Source organism: Helianthus annuus, chromosome 9, assembly GCF_002127325.2.
Source record: "Helianthus annuus cultivar XRQ/B chromosome 9, HanXRQr2.0-SUNRISE, whole genome shotgun sequence".
Lineage (NCBI taxonomy): Eukaryota > Viridiplantae > Streptophyta > Magnoliopsida > Asterales > Asteraceae > Helianthus > Helianthus annuus.
Window position 1 is genome coordinate 143,045,490 of NC_035441.2, and position 15,940 is coordinate 143,061,429.

General features: G+C 35.5%; 2 protein-coding genes across 2 annotated transcripts; both read right to left on the reverse strand.

Annotated features, from left to right (window-relative positions):
• Positions 1-7,188: 7,188 nt before the first annotated feature.
• On the reverse strand, positions 7,189-8,062 carry LOC110925347. Its single transcript, XM_022169302.1, has 2 exons — positions 7,507-8,062; positions 7,189-7,391 (listed from the first exon to the last, which is right to left on the reverse strand). Exons 1-2 carry the CDS (start codon positions 8,060-8,062, stop codon positions 7,189-7,191), a joined length of 759 nt encoding a protein of 252 aa, XP_022024994.1.
• A 5,174-nt stretch (positions 8,063-13,236) lies between these two features.
• Positions 13,237-15,339, reverse strand: LOC110922519 (1-aminocyclopropane-1-carboxylate synthase 3). Its single transcript, XM_022166809.2, has 3 exons — positions 14,950-15,339; positions 14,643-14,803; positions 13,237-14,519 (listed from the first exon to the last, which is right to left on the reverse strand). The coding sequence occupies exons 1-3, from the start codon at positions 15,223-15,225 to the stop codon at positions 13,550-13,552; spliced, it is 1,407 nt and encodes a 468-aa protein (XP_022022501.1). The 5' UTR covers positions 15,226-15,339; the 3' UTR covers positions 13,237-13,549.
• Between the last annotated feature and the right edge of the window lie 601 nt (positions 15,340-15,940).

A 15,940-nucleotide genomic window follows, 5' to 3' on the forward strand; every position in this document is an offset into this window, starting at 1 on the left:
GCAAAAAAGGATATTCGTGTTACTATTGGGCTCTATGCATCCATTTTTGTTGTAAACTCACCAACAAAAATGTTTTGTGTTGGAGTCACCCGTTTTTTACGCATGCTGACATGTTAACAAACGTTATATATCATATGTTCCGGATGTTAATGAAAACAAATGTGAAAACAAACGCTGACATAAACGTAACACATGTTAATGATGACAAATGTGACCTTACATGTACACTAACACATGTTAGTATCTGACCAACTATTGGGGGCAGTCATTTTTCCATCATGCGATCCATTCAGCCTTAGAGTAACAAAAATGATATTTTTTGGATTCAACAACACGTACCAGTAACACATGAACCACCTAAGAATTTATACACACGTACCAGTAACACATGAACCACCAAATATCCCCTGGAAGTCATTGTCCATCGAAGGAAAAATTAGTGCGTTTCATTTTATTTATTCCCAAGTTACCTATACATGAGTTACCATACATGGTCCGCTATTCATATTTCACGTTACCTGACATCCTCCTGCTGTATGTACATGTTAACACACGTTATACACATGAACCACTAACACAAGAGCCACCAACTATCCCCTGGTACTACTGGGGAAAGTCATTTTTCCATTGAAGGAATAAATACGGCGTTTCATTTTATTTATTCCCAAGCTGCCTATAAATGTGTTACAATACGTGATCCGCTAATCATATTGCACATTTACATGCCATCCTCCTGCTGGCTGCACATGTTAACACACGTTATATTTCGTGTATATCGGGAACTTAACCCATGTTAATGAAAACACGTATGTTACACACGTTATATTTTTATTTGTGTGTACCATGTGCCATTCTCAAATGTTGCTGCTTTTGCACTCGTACTCAGTCATCCCCTACGTAATTTCGTCATTGTTGTACACTCAGCAAAATAAAAAACAAATGCAGGAATCTCTGTTTGGAAAACTACAAATAAAAGTTTTGTGTGTTTGTACCATGTTGGCGCCATGGTTCAGGATGTTTGCTTTTGAACTACTGGTTTATTTAAATGTTATAAATATACCAATTAAATGACAACCATAGATCTAGTTAATAAAACATAATCAATTGTTGATGTTTGGCTTCATAGAATTTCACAATGATTTCGAATGTCAATCTAGTCAAATGAAATAAAATACATGGTCTACATTTATCCACATGGTCAAAGAAGTAATCATGTTCTTTTTGTCCTTTGTACATACTTTTTAAATTAACAAAGGTTAACGCACGTTATATATCATTCTATCAGGGGCTTAACACATGTTATACATGAACACATGTCAGGTTACATCATGGAGTTCTGTTACAGCATGAACCACTAACACATTTTATAAATGAACGAAGAGTTCCTTCCCAAAAAAATGTGACCTATTGAATATCTTTTTTTTAACACATGCCCCCGCATTAGCGTCGCCTACATCCATCCAGCTTGTCGATTGAATATCTTTATTGGTCTGTTTCTGTAAATCAACACACGTTATATATCATTCTAACAGGGGATTAACACATGTTATGGGTCTGTTTCTGTACTATAACGCACAAAAACAGTTACTATTCAGATCAAAAGCCCAAAACAAAGCAACCTAACCAACAAAAAACAGTTACTATTCAGATCAAAAAGCACCAAACAAGGCAACCAAACCAACAAAAAAACAGTTACTGTTCAGATCAAAATCCCCAAACCAACAAACACATTTTTTTTAACACAAAAATAACTATTCCATGGATCAAAATCAAACGAGTTTGAAACCAAAACAAGTAATCCATGAATCAAAATCAAAATTTATAAACACCAGAAGAATGAAAACCAAACTAAAATCAATAGTATTGAAATTTATTACCTATAAACGTCATTCTTTTTTTTTTGAAACAATAATCAATGGTATTGAAAAATAATTAATCTTTTGGCAACATTCTTAATTCTGGAAAAAATAAAACCAATTGTGAAGAACGAAAATCAAAGTAAATGACAATTCAAAATCAAAACCAACTTATTATTGACAGGATCTTGATTCTTCGACAGTATCTTGGTTCTTCGATTTCTTTTAAGAAATTAACATGTAAAGTTGAATTAGGGGTGTAAAAAAGAAAAAAAAAACTCGAACCCATAAAAAAAAAAGGATGAAAAACCTTGATCATTCTTGTCCTCGTCAGTAGGGAACTCGTTGTGAATGACGTTCCCGTCAGTTGGGATCTTGAAATGGAGGTTTTGAAATGGTGGAACTTGAAACCGAAATGAAGTTCATGGAAATAGATCTTGGGTAGAACTTGAAACAGATATGAAGTTAATGGAAAATGGAGGTTTTGAAAGGGTGAATCTTGAAACACAGAGATGAAGTTAATGAAAAAATGGAGGTTTTGAATGGTGGATCTTGGGTTTTGAAAGTAGATTTGGATGTGATGGGTATTAATTATTGTCAAATCAAATAGGGGAAGATATCTAAGATAAATGTGAAAATACCATAATGCCCTCAAGGACAAAAAGAATATGATATTTACTATAGACACGTGGCAAAATCTAGACCATGCATTGGGTTTGCAAAGTTTTCTTAAATTTAAGGGTTTTTTATAGAGCATTACCCTTATCATACATACCTATACATAATTGTCCTAACACATATACATGATTCTTAAAATCTCATAGACACATTCATGCATTTAATCATGTCACTCGCATCTCCGTTGACTTTTCTGAAAAGTCAACGCTCATGGTTACTTGTTTCCAACTTATGAACATACGCACACATTTATCTTGATATAATAGATTATTATAGTAACAACATACACATTTCACTTTCACGTTATGAGGTTCATACAACTACATGATCCCTTAATTTCATATCCAATGTTCATGATGTGCGTGAAGTGTGTATATGTTTTAGGTATGTATTTTAAGCCCTTTTACACTTTTTAGCCAAGTTTTAAATTTATAAAACACGATATTTACTAACACTAAACACACATATGGGCAAGTGCACCCATCGTGGACGTAGTATAGTGTTGGTAAGATACCGAGGTCGTCCAAGGACACAAGAGCTTTTAGTACCGGTTTATCCTCAACGTCTAATCAAATCAAAATGTTAGAAAAGATTTTTAAACTAAGAAAATAAAACTATCTAAAATGCTGAAAATAAAATAAAAATAAAAACAGATAGACAAGATGAATCACTTGGATCCGACTCGTGTGTTAGTGTAACCTTTGATTATTTTTGCACTTTTGCACTTGTTTAAGAGATTATCTTAGTTATTGTAGTAGGCCCCTCTTTTGAAGGCGACGTTACCCTCAACCCAGTAGTTTGAGTCAGCAATGATACAATCCTAAAGGGTTGGATTATTGAAAGATAATTAATTAAGTTATTAATGCATAATGTGGTAGGCCCCTCTTTTGAAGGTGACGTTACCCTCAGCTAAGTAGTCTGAGTCAGCAGGGATACAGTCCTAAGTAGCTGGGTTAAAGTTTTAATAGTAGTTTAACTTATGAGGGGATCAAAGAGTTTGGACCCCCGCCATCCAATACCTTTGGGTATTGAAGGAGGTCCTACTAAATTTGACCTAGGTCCTTTGCAGGATCTATACACTGAACAATGGCAAGACTCTTACCAAACCGTTCCCTTAACCCCCGACCAGGTAGCCAACATACCTCCATATAGACCGTGGAGATATGAATGGTTAAAATCTTTTATTTTATATAGACAGTAAAATATTGCCAAGACACCACGGACAAACGATAAGGAAGAATCACCTTCAACATAAGAAACTAGTAATTAAAGTCATTAATACAAAACCAATTAAAAAGTGCAAAAGATTAAAAATAAAAAGTATTACACTAAACACTTGTCTTCACCAAGTGATGTAAGAGACTTAGGCAAACATGGCCTTTGATTGTCAAGAACTCTTACGATCAATCTTGGATCCCGAGACGACTCACACACTCTATGATGGACAATGGATGATGGTGGTGGATGATGGTGTTATGGTGGTGGTGGGTGGTGGGTGAAGTGTGAGAGAGGTGGTGTGCCAAGGGATGAGTTGAAATGGCTCCAAACACTCCTATTTATAGGCTGAACAGAAGCTCAGGCACGGCCCCGTGTCCATCCTCGTCTCTCTCTTCATTAATTGTAATTCGCACTTACAATAAATGCGCCTGCAGGAAGTTGACCACGCCCCCGTGTCCGCTGGGCACGGCCCCGTGGTGAGCAGTAGAAGCTTCTAAAGGTTTGTCTTTTCTGCTGCTACTTGGGCACGGCCCCGTGCTCGCTGAGCACGGGGCGTGTTCAGTCTTCTGTTTTCTTAGTTTTGCTTGGGAAGATGCTGTCGAGGGGTCGGGCATTCCACTTTTGTTCCTTTTCTTGTATTTATGTTAGATTTTACTGTCTTTTTGCTTCTTTTGTTAATTTGAGCTCATTTAATCCTGAAAATATAAAAGGAAGACAAAAGCACACTTTTTCCAACATTAGTACTAAAAAAGGGTTTGTTTTATGCCACAATTGATATAATTTATATGTTGTATTTTGCGCATATCAGTTCACAAAAATCATTTTAATGTAATTGTAATATCATACTTAACTAGTAGTCCACAACTTCTACACTTAATACACGGTCATTCTAAATTACCCTTAAGCCGCTAATCCGCCTCATGGCATGCACCACCTTTCAAGCATAGAGTACTAGTTCCTAAAGCATACTTTTACCGAATTACATCATTAACTAACTACCCACATGTTTTCATCCAAGACACGTATCTCATGCTAACTTAACTATCAAGTACAACATTATTACATCCTATGCCAAGTTACAAATTTCTTGCATACAAATTCGCTTCCTAACCTCACCTAGTCATTTCATCAAACACTTGGCGCGCGTACAAATTTTTAAGCCTAATGTACAAGTATTTTCATACTTTTTCTTCCTATTTCTTCCTTTCAATCATCAACAATACAACATATCCAACTAATTATATACCATGTTCAACCTAACTAGCAAGGATTAATCACATACAACATAATATATCAAGAATTTAAACAAAGATTGGACATGGGTGACATACCCATGTCGCCACTTTTACTAACCCAAGTGGGTTTCATCTTCAAACATTATCTAACATCAAATCTTGTATAATTCACATTCCATATGATAATTCTAACATATATTCATGCCTAATTTCACTAAATTTCGTGGATTGATCAAAACCCATTCATCAACTATCAACAAATTGCATAATTCAACTTACCCATGTTGAAAAACCCTTAGATGAACGAGGAATTGATCACATGCATTCGATTAGCCCTTGATTTCCTTCTCAATTCGCTGATTTTAGGATGTTAGGGTTTTGGCTCTTCCTTGGCCCTTGTTCTTGATCGCACGCCCCAAACACAAAAACACTTTTCCCTTTTAACCCCTCCATCTTTCAAAACATGTCATTTATTTCCTTTCACATACTAACTTGGTTAATCTCATGTGCATATAAGTTTTAGAATTTCCATAACTTGTAAAACTTAGAGAATGGTAAAGTAATTCTATGTTTACCATGTCTTATTAATAGAATTTTTATATTATATTGCGACGTACGAAATTCGGGGTGTTACAGGTTTTTAAACGTGGTTGGATCGAAATTTTGGATAATGTCTAATTGTTTAAAAATAAATAGTATTAATTCTTTAAATTTTTTAATAAAATACATTAAAAATTTTTAAAAAGATCCAACGACCTCCCACCTCTCACCAAATCATAACATATGTCTAGTGAGTGTGAGAGGAGACACTTCTTTTGCATATGTGACACTTTTTTCACCTCTCATTTAGGTGTTACGCTTCAGGGGTAACAACTAGGGTTAGACGTTAACGCAAGCTTAGAGGCTATGTAGCTACTTGATCTTCAAAATTTCAACGTGTTTCACTTCTATTGGCTGCAATGGTGGGTGCCTCAACTGAAACATCTAACCCTAGCCGTTTCCTTCTTTTTTTTTTTTTTTTTGCACAACCTTGTTTCCGTGAAGTTTCTATGTGTAGCCTTTTCAAATTTGTATTTTCGGTTGATTTTCCCTTACATTTGGCTTAATTAAAGCTCGCATTATGAATTACTTTCAATTGAACATGTGTTCTCGCGAAAGTAATATCTCGAAAATGATAGGTTTTTTTCTAAGAAACAAATTTTAAATTACTTTTTTTTAAATAGTTATGTTTTGTAATTGTACACAAGAATATATGTTTTATACGATCCCCCACTTCTGGTCTAGTGGTAGGGGACTTGGGTTTTCCAATGGAGACTCAAGTTCAATTCTCACTTGTGTCATATTTGGGTGGATATTGGGCAATGATGGTGACAAACCCACCGAGGGGGTTCGATCCTAAGCCGCACCCCGGTTTTCATCCGGCTGTTACTTCAGCGAGGCAACTCGTGTGGAGGCAGTACGGTTTCCGGGGGAATGCCGTAACCAAGTCTGGCCAACCCAGCGCGGACCCGGTTAAGACAACGTAAGTCTGGGCAGACTTGGCTAGGGCCGTCGATTAGGCCGTGTGACATTGGGTCACTAAAAAGGAAAGTCACCGTTCAAAAAAAAAATGTTTTAGACTAGAAGGTATGGTTCAGCTCATCCCCACGGGGATGAGCCTCCACGTAAGCGGCTCGTGGGGGATGAGCCTCCATGAAAGATGGAGGGGGATGGAGGATGGGGCCCTACCACATATTTTTTTATTGTTTAATTCATTTTATTTGTTTAACTTTTATTTGTTTAACTTTTATTGTTTATTTTTTATTTGTTTAACTTTATAAAAACTATTCAACATTTAAATAAAAATAAGACATAAAGGAAGATAATAAAATCCATTACATAACATAAATAAAAATTACATAACCTAAAAAAAATTACGCTACCTAAAATTTGTAAAACAGTAGGCAAGCCTTAGGACCATCCATACCTCTAAGCCCGAGACTTTTTCCCGGAGATCAAATGATTGTTCTAGAATGGCTATTTCTCACAATTGCTCCTTGTGATGCAGCGGAACGCCCAACCTTTTCATTACAGTAATGTGATTTCATGTCTCTGATGATTCGGCAGGAGGAAAGAGGGAAGGCTTTGACAGATCGGCTGAAGAAGGATCGGGGTTCAAAGGAGTCTGAAGAGACTAGATTTAAAAATTTAAAAAAATTACACTACTCGTCTTCGTCTTCGTCTCCGTCACCGTCCCCGATGTTAACGTTGTTCCAAATATGTTCTACCAAATCTTGTTGAAGGTTTGCATGCGTGAAGTCGTTGGTTAGCGAGAACGGGTTTAAATCCTGTTGTGGCGGATCAACCGGGACAGTGTTCCCGTAAGATGCATTCTCATCATACTCACAAATCGCCCGACCTTCGTCTTTAATAATCATGTTATGGAGCAAAATGCAAGCGTACATACAAAGACGCAACCTTTTCGGTGTGAACGCACGTGCCGGTTGTGCAAGGATGGCCCATTTTTTTTTGTAAGACACCAAAAGCACGTTCGATGTCTTTTCTTGCAGCTTCTTGACGCTTGGTGAATTTTTTTTTCCTTTTTTCGTCCTCGGGATATGGAATAGTCTTTACAATTGTAGACCAAGATGGATATATCCCGTCAGCAAGATAATACCCACGTCTATACTCAACCCCAGAAACTGTAAAACGTGTGTCCGGACCGGTTCCATTAACGACATCGGTAAAGATCGCCGATTGGTATAACACGTTGAGGTCGTTGAGTGAACCAGGGAGACCAAAGAAAGAATGCCATATCCACAAATCTTGTGATGCCATGGCTTCAAGTATTACGGTTGGATAGCCGTGATCACCTCGCGTATATTGACCGCGCCACGCAGTCGGGCAGTTTTGCCACCCCCAATGCATACAATCAATGCTACCAAGCATTCCCGGAAACCCGTGCCTTGCTTCATGAGCTTGGTACAACTGTTGAGCATCATACGCGTTTGGTTTCCGCAAATATTTTTTGCTATACAGTTTCACCACATTATGGCAAAACCGATACAAACATTCCCGCGTAGTTCTTGCCGACATCTGTAAGTACTCGTCCAAAGCGTCGGCCACTGTCCCGTACGCTAGTTGGCGAATGGCCGAAGTACACTTTTGTAACGTGGTGAACCCTTCATAATTTCGAGCATCAGGTCGTTGCGTGAAAAACGGGTCTAGCCCCGCCAAATCATTAGCAATCCGTGTGAATAAGCGGCGACTCGTTCGGAACCTGCGCCTGAAAATGTCGGCGTTGTAAAGTGGTTCATCCGAAAAATAATCGTTCACCAATTTCTCGTGCGCTCCTGTCGTATAAAATATATAAATACGAGTTAAAAAAAATAAGGATAATGAAATTTTGTAATGAAAAACCTTGGCGGTCTCTGTTAATCCGTATTCGTCTGGTAATAACATTTTCAGACGAGAAGTCTTCCTCTTCCTCTTCCTCTTCAATTAGAATTTGTCCCGCCCGTAGCACAACGTTTGCGAAAAACATCTCCTCTTCATCATCCGAAGACGAGGGCCACCAAGGATTAGAACCCATTGTGGATGAAAAGATAATTTTTTTTATAAAAGTGGGGAGAAAATGGTATAAAAGTGAGAGGGTTTTGGGTTGAAAGTGGGGAAATTATGGTGAAAATAGGTGATTTTATAGAAAAAGGAATTTTTTTTTTATTAAATAACGCCGTTGAATAACGGCTAGTTTTCAAAAAGGTGGAGCGGCGGACCCGGCTGTGGGTCGCCGGGTGTGACGAGCCGAGCCCCAGGGGGCGGTGTGGGAGACCGACGCCGGTCCTAGCCAGGCCTAAGCCGGCCCCCATACCTTCTAGTATTATACGGGCATATGAACATTTCATTCGTTATGACTTGTGAATCATAATTACCACTAATTTATCGTTTTATTTATGGTAATATTTTCGTTTATAAACGACAGTTACCAGTGCAATTTGTGAAAAATAGCATGAACAAATTTACGTGTAACATCTATATATATTCTAAAGTTTAGTTATATGTTCTATTTTAAAACCAAAATTTATGGTTGTTTTAAATGAGGTCATTTACATATATCCCCATTCTAAGATCATTTATTACATATATACTCAACCCATAAAATCAATCACATATTTCCCCCTTTTAAACCACACATATTACATATTTACCCATATATTTTATTAAAATCACTCCTATTGAATTACTATTTTACCCTTAATGAACTTATTAAATGATTATTACATTTTCTCCTTTCTAATACCATTACTTACATATTTTATGATTTAATGTGTAATATAATTGTTTACAAATAAGATATTAACCTAATGATATGAATTCATTTTTTTATAAGCCCTGCCTATTTTTTTATAAGCTTCTGCCTCTGTTATGTGAAAATTGAAAGTTTTGCTTATATATAATACGTCATAGCTCTTAAGCATTAATTTTTTTTAAAGAAAACAGTCATGCGACCATGGTTTAAAAATTTACTTTTGCTGTAAAACAGTTTTTTCAATATTATTTTGAATGTTTAAAACATGACAATTAGATTTCTGAAATAGCATTACACAAGAAAAATGGAAATTTAGCTCCTGCTTCAAAACAATTAAAATGTTGATGATCGAACTAAGATTTAGGCTAAAGAAAAATTGATTACGACTTGAAAAAAACAAACGTATATTGTATAACAATATGTTTTTTTTATATAAGATATTTTAGATAATCAATATTTTAACGTAAATTGTTAGTGTAGTTAACTAAAATTTAAATGTATAATGGGTCGGTTGTAAAAAATATGTAAACTTAAACTTAACCAGTAACTAGATATGTAAAAAGGTCACTTGTATAATCTAAAATTTAGTTACATGTTCTGTTTTAAAATCAACATTTATGATGTTTTAAATGCAGTACTTAAAATAATATTGATTAAAATAATATATTACAAAATCATAAGTATATTATAAAGCATTTTTAGGGGCTTCTTAAAAATTAAGAAGTATAAGTAAAAATGCTTAGTATACAACACACAATGCATATATTAATTATGTTTGGGGGTTAAATTTGTCATTTTTCTACAAGGACTTCTTAAAAATTAAAAGGTACAAGTAGAAAGACTTAGTATACAACACACGATGCGTATATTAATTATGTTTTAGGGGTAAATTCGTCTTCCAACATGAATATTAAATTATTAATATCTTAATTCTAACCGATTATAATTAATTGAAATGGATCTCTGGGGACTATAATTAAGTGAATGTAATGACTCATCTTAAATTAACAATACAAAGAAAATAAAATTAGTTTAAACATTTATAATGAAAATACATTGAAAAAGCAATTCCAAATTCCCAAATACTTCCAAGCTAGCTAATTAAATCGGGTTGATCCTAAATAATAACGCCAACAAGTTAATTACATATTTACATCCAGTTTTATCTATCTATACTATATTATAAAGCATTTCTGAATGATACCGGCAAAATTTAAGTAATTACAGTATTTTATGCTTATGATACAACAACTTAATGGGGTTAATAAATGGGCACAATGGTTTTTTAACATGGGTTAAATGATTTTTTAAATATAAATTAACAATTGAAGTATTCTTAAATACAATTAAATTGATAAAATAAATGTAGACAAAATGATAATAAAAATGAATTCGAAGAGTTAACTAAATGTAGACAAATGATAATAAAAAAGAATTCGAAGAGTTGTCTACATTGTTTCCTAACGATCGAATTTAATTTCAACAAATTAGCTGAAGAGTTGCGATCTTGATGCTTACTTATATTTAAACCCTTCCCTAAGTCATGCAAACCTCACAATATGGGTTCTCATTATTTCCCATCTCTTCTCCTAAACTAATAATCCAACTGTGTACTTTCGTTGTCCCTTCACCCCTCTCTCATTTTATAATGTTGAGCATCATGCATCTATCTCATGTCTTACATTCATTTATTCACTCAACATCAACCAATGATGAACACCAACAGTCCTGCCCATATAACACCACGAGATCATGGTACATGTTTTGATAACTACTCAATCTCTACTGATTTATTGATTCATGATAATAACATGATATATCTTACATTACTTTAAATGGTTTTTACAATATTATGGTTTTTAAAATGCCAAGGTCTGTTAGCGATGATGTGGAGTGCTAATGTGACTGGAATCTAAGGATGGAAAGTGTTAGCTCTGAAGATGGTGTTGAGATATCGAAACGTGATCTGGTTCCGGGTACTTTCATGCTTTCGCAACCAATGGTTGTTTAAATCGGTTTCGCCTGAAAAGTTTATCAACTGATGGTCCACGTGGTTCTTTTTGTGTAATAAAGTTGTTTTCTCTCTTAAAAAACAGACTATTGCAACCAATATTTGCTAAATGCACATTAGCGACAAATTTGCAACTAAGAATTAAAACGATTGCAAAATTAGCTAATGCTTGCGACCAAAAACGATAATTGTTTTATTTAAAAACTAGCGAAGATGAAACCCAAATTATTGTCACTAAAAGCACTCACAAAATGTCCACTGGTCGCAAAGTAGTAGCAAATTTGATTTGCGCATGAAGGTTTTAACAACATTTTTTGAGTTATGAATGTCATCTTACCCTTTACTTTATTCTTCTTCTATTGTTTGGACAGAAATGGGACTCAGATTTGGTAGAAGCAAGGCACATCAAACATCTTGATGAAAACCTCAACATCATAAGATTAAGATTTGGGGAGCACAGGAAGCCGTTTTTTTGTAATTAACCGCGAGTTCATCGTGTACGAGAGAGAAGAAACAAAGGGTGTTGAACTCTTGTAAATGATCAAGGAATGGATTGTACTTATTTTTCGTTATAAAGGTGTTAGTATAGTTTGATCTCAAAGTTTGAAGGATATTGGTATGAAGGTGGTAACATTGGCCTCATTGCCAAAAGAAATGACAACAGAATATTCAATAAGAAATGGTATTACAGCCTGTAAATCACAAGCACACCTGCTACGATTCGCCATCTAGGCACCGAATCCCTGTACTACCACATTGATGGGTTCAAATCTTTTAATTAGATAATCCAATTCATTTTTTATAAGAAGCGTCAAAGATAATTTATTTAAAGTTTAATATAAATTAAATTTTGTATAGTGGCACATATAATTCGATTCAATCAGCCTTACTTTACCATTATCTTTGTATTTGGTCTTTGTTTAAATTTTATTCAATATCATTTAGTAATTCTTATTTGTTTTTTTTTTTTTTAATTTTAGTATTTAAAAACTTTGGGATATGAATGAGCCAGTTTTCATCTTAGACCCCTATGAGGTTTAACCATTTGAAATTTAAAACGTGTTGATATAATTGTGATTCGATTGGATATGTTTCTATTGCAGTATTTGGATTGAATTGACTGTTGCAATTTAATAATCGTCAGTTATAGTTCGTTTTTTGAATATAGAGAAACACTAACTTATTTAAGGTGCTTGATTTGGGTGAATAGTAGCAATATATACTGCTATTGTAATTTGGTGTGATATTCAATTCAGTATCAGCAACCTAATCAAATTGTGCCCTAAACATAGAGTAAATGTGTTCACCAGCAAGGTAATAATATGTGTTAAAGTAAGGCTGATCTAACCATTATCCCTGTAATGTATGTTTTTAGACTTGGCATACATGTTTGTTCTTAAACAGATTCCGCAAACAAAGTTTCCTGTGCTATGCACGCCTTAAATTTTGTGTGACCGGCTTATGGTACAAACTCTTATCACGTTTTGTTTTGCTTCTCTTACATTGTCTTTTGGCTAATTATCTTTTATCCATACATAAACATTTTCCCCGAACGCACAACAAAATGAAGGACAGTAACTGTTGGTCATGCCGTGCATCGCACGGGCCTACCCTCTAGTAATTTAAAAAGATTTAGTGATTTGGTGGAGAAAACAAACCAACCAGTCAACCACCAAAGTTATTTTGCTAATCCTTATTAAATATTTATTTTATGAAACTAATCGTAATTAATATATGATGTTCTTAAGCCAATCGTAACAACTTAAAGACATTACCAATAAATTATTACTTTAACAAATACTTATACATTTGAATATATATTATAATAAGAATATTTCCACTAATTCCCAAAAAGATCGTCAGAATTATAAAATTAACACTTGTAGTAGCAGGTAACCATAGTTAGTTCGTGTTGGTAACCAAAGTGCTTAGTTAGCTAACACTTGTACATGATATTAAATAATCGAATACTATAATATAATCATATCTTTTGAACAATTCAAGAAGGTTACATCAAAACTACAAAATGGGTATACAAAGTAATTAAAGAAGCATATGCCACTCCTAATCCATAGGGGTCAAATGCAAATTCCTATACACTATATATAATCCCAAAAAAAAAAAAAAAAAACAATGATAATAATTAATCAAATCCAAATCCAAATAAAAATAAAAATTGAATATAATAATCTGATCAATCTCCCGACTCTACCGATAGCTTTGATATCTGTAGAATTTACCGGGTATGGGTATGAAGAATCGGCTAAACCTCGAGCGGGTGTGTCGAAAGCGAAAAAACCCACTTGGGTAACGACTTTGTTCTCCTCGCATGATTAAGCCGAATCTGTTCTTGTCGAGACTGATTACTATTTTTCTTCGTCATCGACTCCACAAATGACTTAACACGTTGCATGGCGAATACCAAGGTCTTCTCCGACATGTTAGCGAAACAAACCCGAAACCAACCCGGTTCACAACAATGACAAGATGAACCGGGCGAGATATTCAACCGGACATCATAAACAATCTTCTTCCATAGCTCCATTTCCCCTTGAAATGTTTTAGAACACAGAAGATGCCTCATATCAACCCAACAAAATAAACCGGCGTTACCTTTCAAACACCGGATTCCGGCTTTTTGAAGCCCTTTTACTAGGGTTTCTTGCCGGTGTTTCAACCTCCGACGATTCTCGGACAAATATGTTTTTGTAAACTTCTTGTCTGCTAGCATTTCCGACAGTAAATATTGAGTTTGCGACGAAATTAACCCGAAACTCGACATTTTTGTCGCTGCGGAGATAATGTCTCCGTTTTCGGAGTAAATCGTTCCTATACGAAAACCGGGTAGGCCGAGGTCTTTCGAGAGGCTGCAAATAATGTGAACTCGCTTCGAAACCTCGGTGTTAACGAGGTTTCGGTTCTTTAAAACCTCCATGACGCTAGTGAAATTCGGGGAGCTGAATACGGTACCGGAGTAAACTTCGTCGCTAATGAGGTGAATGTTTTTGGTTGAAATGAAGTTGACGAGTACATCAAGCTCATGCAAGTTTAATGACGTGCCTAAAGGGTTAGAAGGGTTTGTGACCAAAATACCCTTTACTTTAAGGTCATGTTTTTGGGCTTGTTGGTAGGCGTCTTCAAGGGCAGATTTGGTAATTCGGAAGCTGTTGGAGCTAGAGCAGTGAATCGGGACGATTTCAGCTCCGGTTCGCCACCTGAGATCGCGGTCGAATCTGTTTAACGTAGTAAACTGGATTAGAATCAGAAGTATTGGCTGCTGTCACGTTACTTAAGGTTTAAACCTTAAATATATTAAAAGTACACATAATATATATTAATACGAATAACGTACATACCCTGGATAATATGGCGTCGGAACGAGGATAGCGTCGCCGGGGTTCGCGATGCAAAACATTAAAGTTTCGTTAGCGGAGGTTGCGCCGGCGGTGAGTACAAGGTTGTTTGGATCGAAAGTAACCGTGTTTCCTCGGATCTCCGACATGAACTTAACTAGTGCCTGTAAAATAATCAAATCTAATTATTTAAAATATTTATTTAATAATTTAATAATATAAGATTTTAGTGCCTTGGTGGGTGAGGGTGGGTTTTCAAGATCTTTTTAAATTTATTTATGAAAAAGGGAATGAATTAAATAAAGCTTACATTTTTGAAGGCAGGTAGGCCGTGGTAATCTTGAAAGAGGGCAAGCTCTTTGAAGATGGATTGACCGTTTTTCTTGAAGGCAGTTGCGTCGGGGTTGTTATCGAGCCATGACTGGAGAATATCAAACGATAGCTGATTTTCAGCGAGACCCATTTGGACTATACCATTGGGATTGTCGATTTCATCGTAGGGATTCTTCTCGTACTCTTCCCAGCCAAGAAAGTACGAAGAATCCTGTCCGTGAGCGTTACAATCGGTAACTTTTGTAGACAACATTCTCCTATTCGTGTTAGAAACCTTTAATTTATATGGGAACAAAATGACAACAATGAGGGGAATTGAATGATTGGAGTTAGATTTTGGTAAAAGTGGTTGGTTGTGTGGGTTGAAGTGATTTGGAGAAAGATAGGACACATATTGTGGTGGGTGCTTGGAAGGTATATATAGAGTCTAGACTCTAGAGGCATAGTTGACAAATGAGTTTTACTTTATTCTTTTCCACGTCAGCTTGTTTGACTTTGGGTTCATAGACGTTGAAATCTCACTCTAGGCGCATTCATACACACATGACACATATACACTCCATCGTGGTTCTTAACTCTTAAGTGTATTGCACGTGATAAGGTCATAAGACTCATAACCCTTTGCTAATAATTTAGCGTCACCTTTTTACAAATACAGTTGGAATAATTAGACCCTCCAGCAAACTAATTTAAACAATTTGGTTTTTATATGCCTTTTTCGTGCATTATCAAGCGAAGACTTGGAATAATATGAAGTGGCAATGCTTTACCCATTTTCCAAGCATCATCAACTTCGTCGTTACTAGTTGAGATAGGTATTAGAGTTTGTTCGGGTCTTTTAGTCATTTACTTTCCTATTCCTATTCCTATTCCTATTATTTGACAATTTGACTTATTCATATTATTGAAATTCAATGGCTCATCTTGAACTTATTAGGAGAGTAACCTCGGTATCAAATCAAAGGAGG

Bases quoted from the DNA above. Each gene is read 5' to 3' on its own strand.
- LOC110925347 (XM_022169302.1), bottom strand. From the start codon at position 8,062: ATGTCGGCAAGAACTACGCGGGAATGTTTGTATCGGTTTTGCCATAAT. The intron at 7,392-7,506 runs GTGTCTTACAAA...TGATTATTAAAG, and splicing joins AGACATCGAACGTGCTTTTG to ACGAAGGTCGGGCGATTTGT.
- LOC110922519 (XM_022166809.2), bottom strand. From the start codon at position 15,225: ATGTTGTCTACAAAAGTTACCGATTGTAACGCTCACGGACAGGATTCT. The intron at 14,804-14,949 runs GTAAGCTTTATT...ATTATTTTACAG, and splicing joins GCCTACCTGCCTTCAAAAAT to GCACTAGTTAAGTTCATGTC. The intron at 14,520-14,642 runs GTATGTACGTTA...TACGTTAAACAG, and splicing joins CCGACGCCATATTATCCAGG to ATTCGACCGCGATCTCAGGT.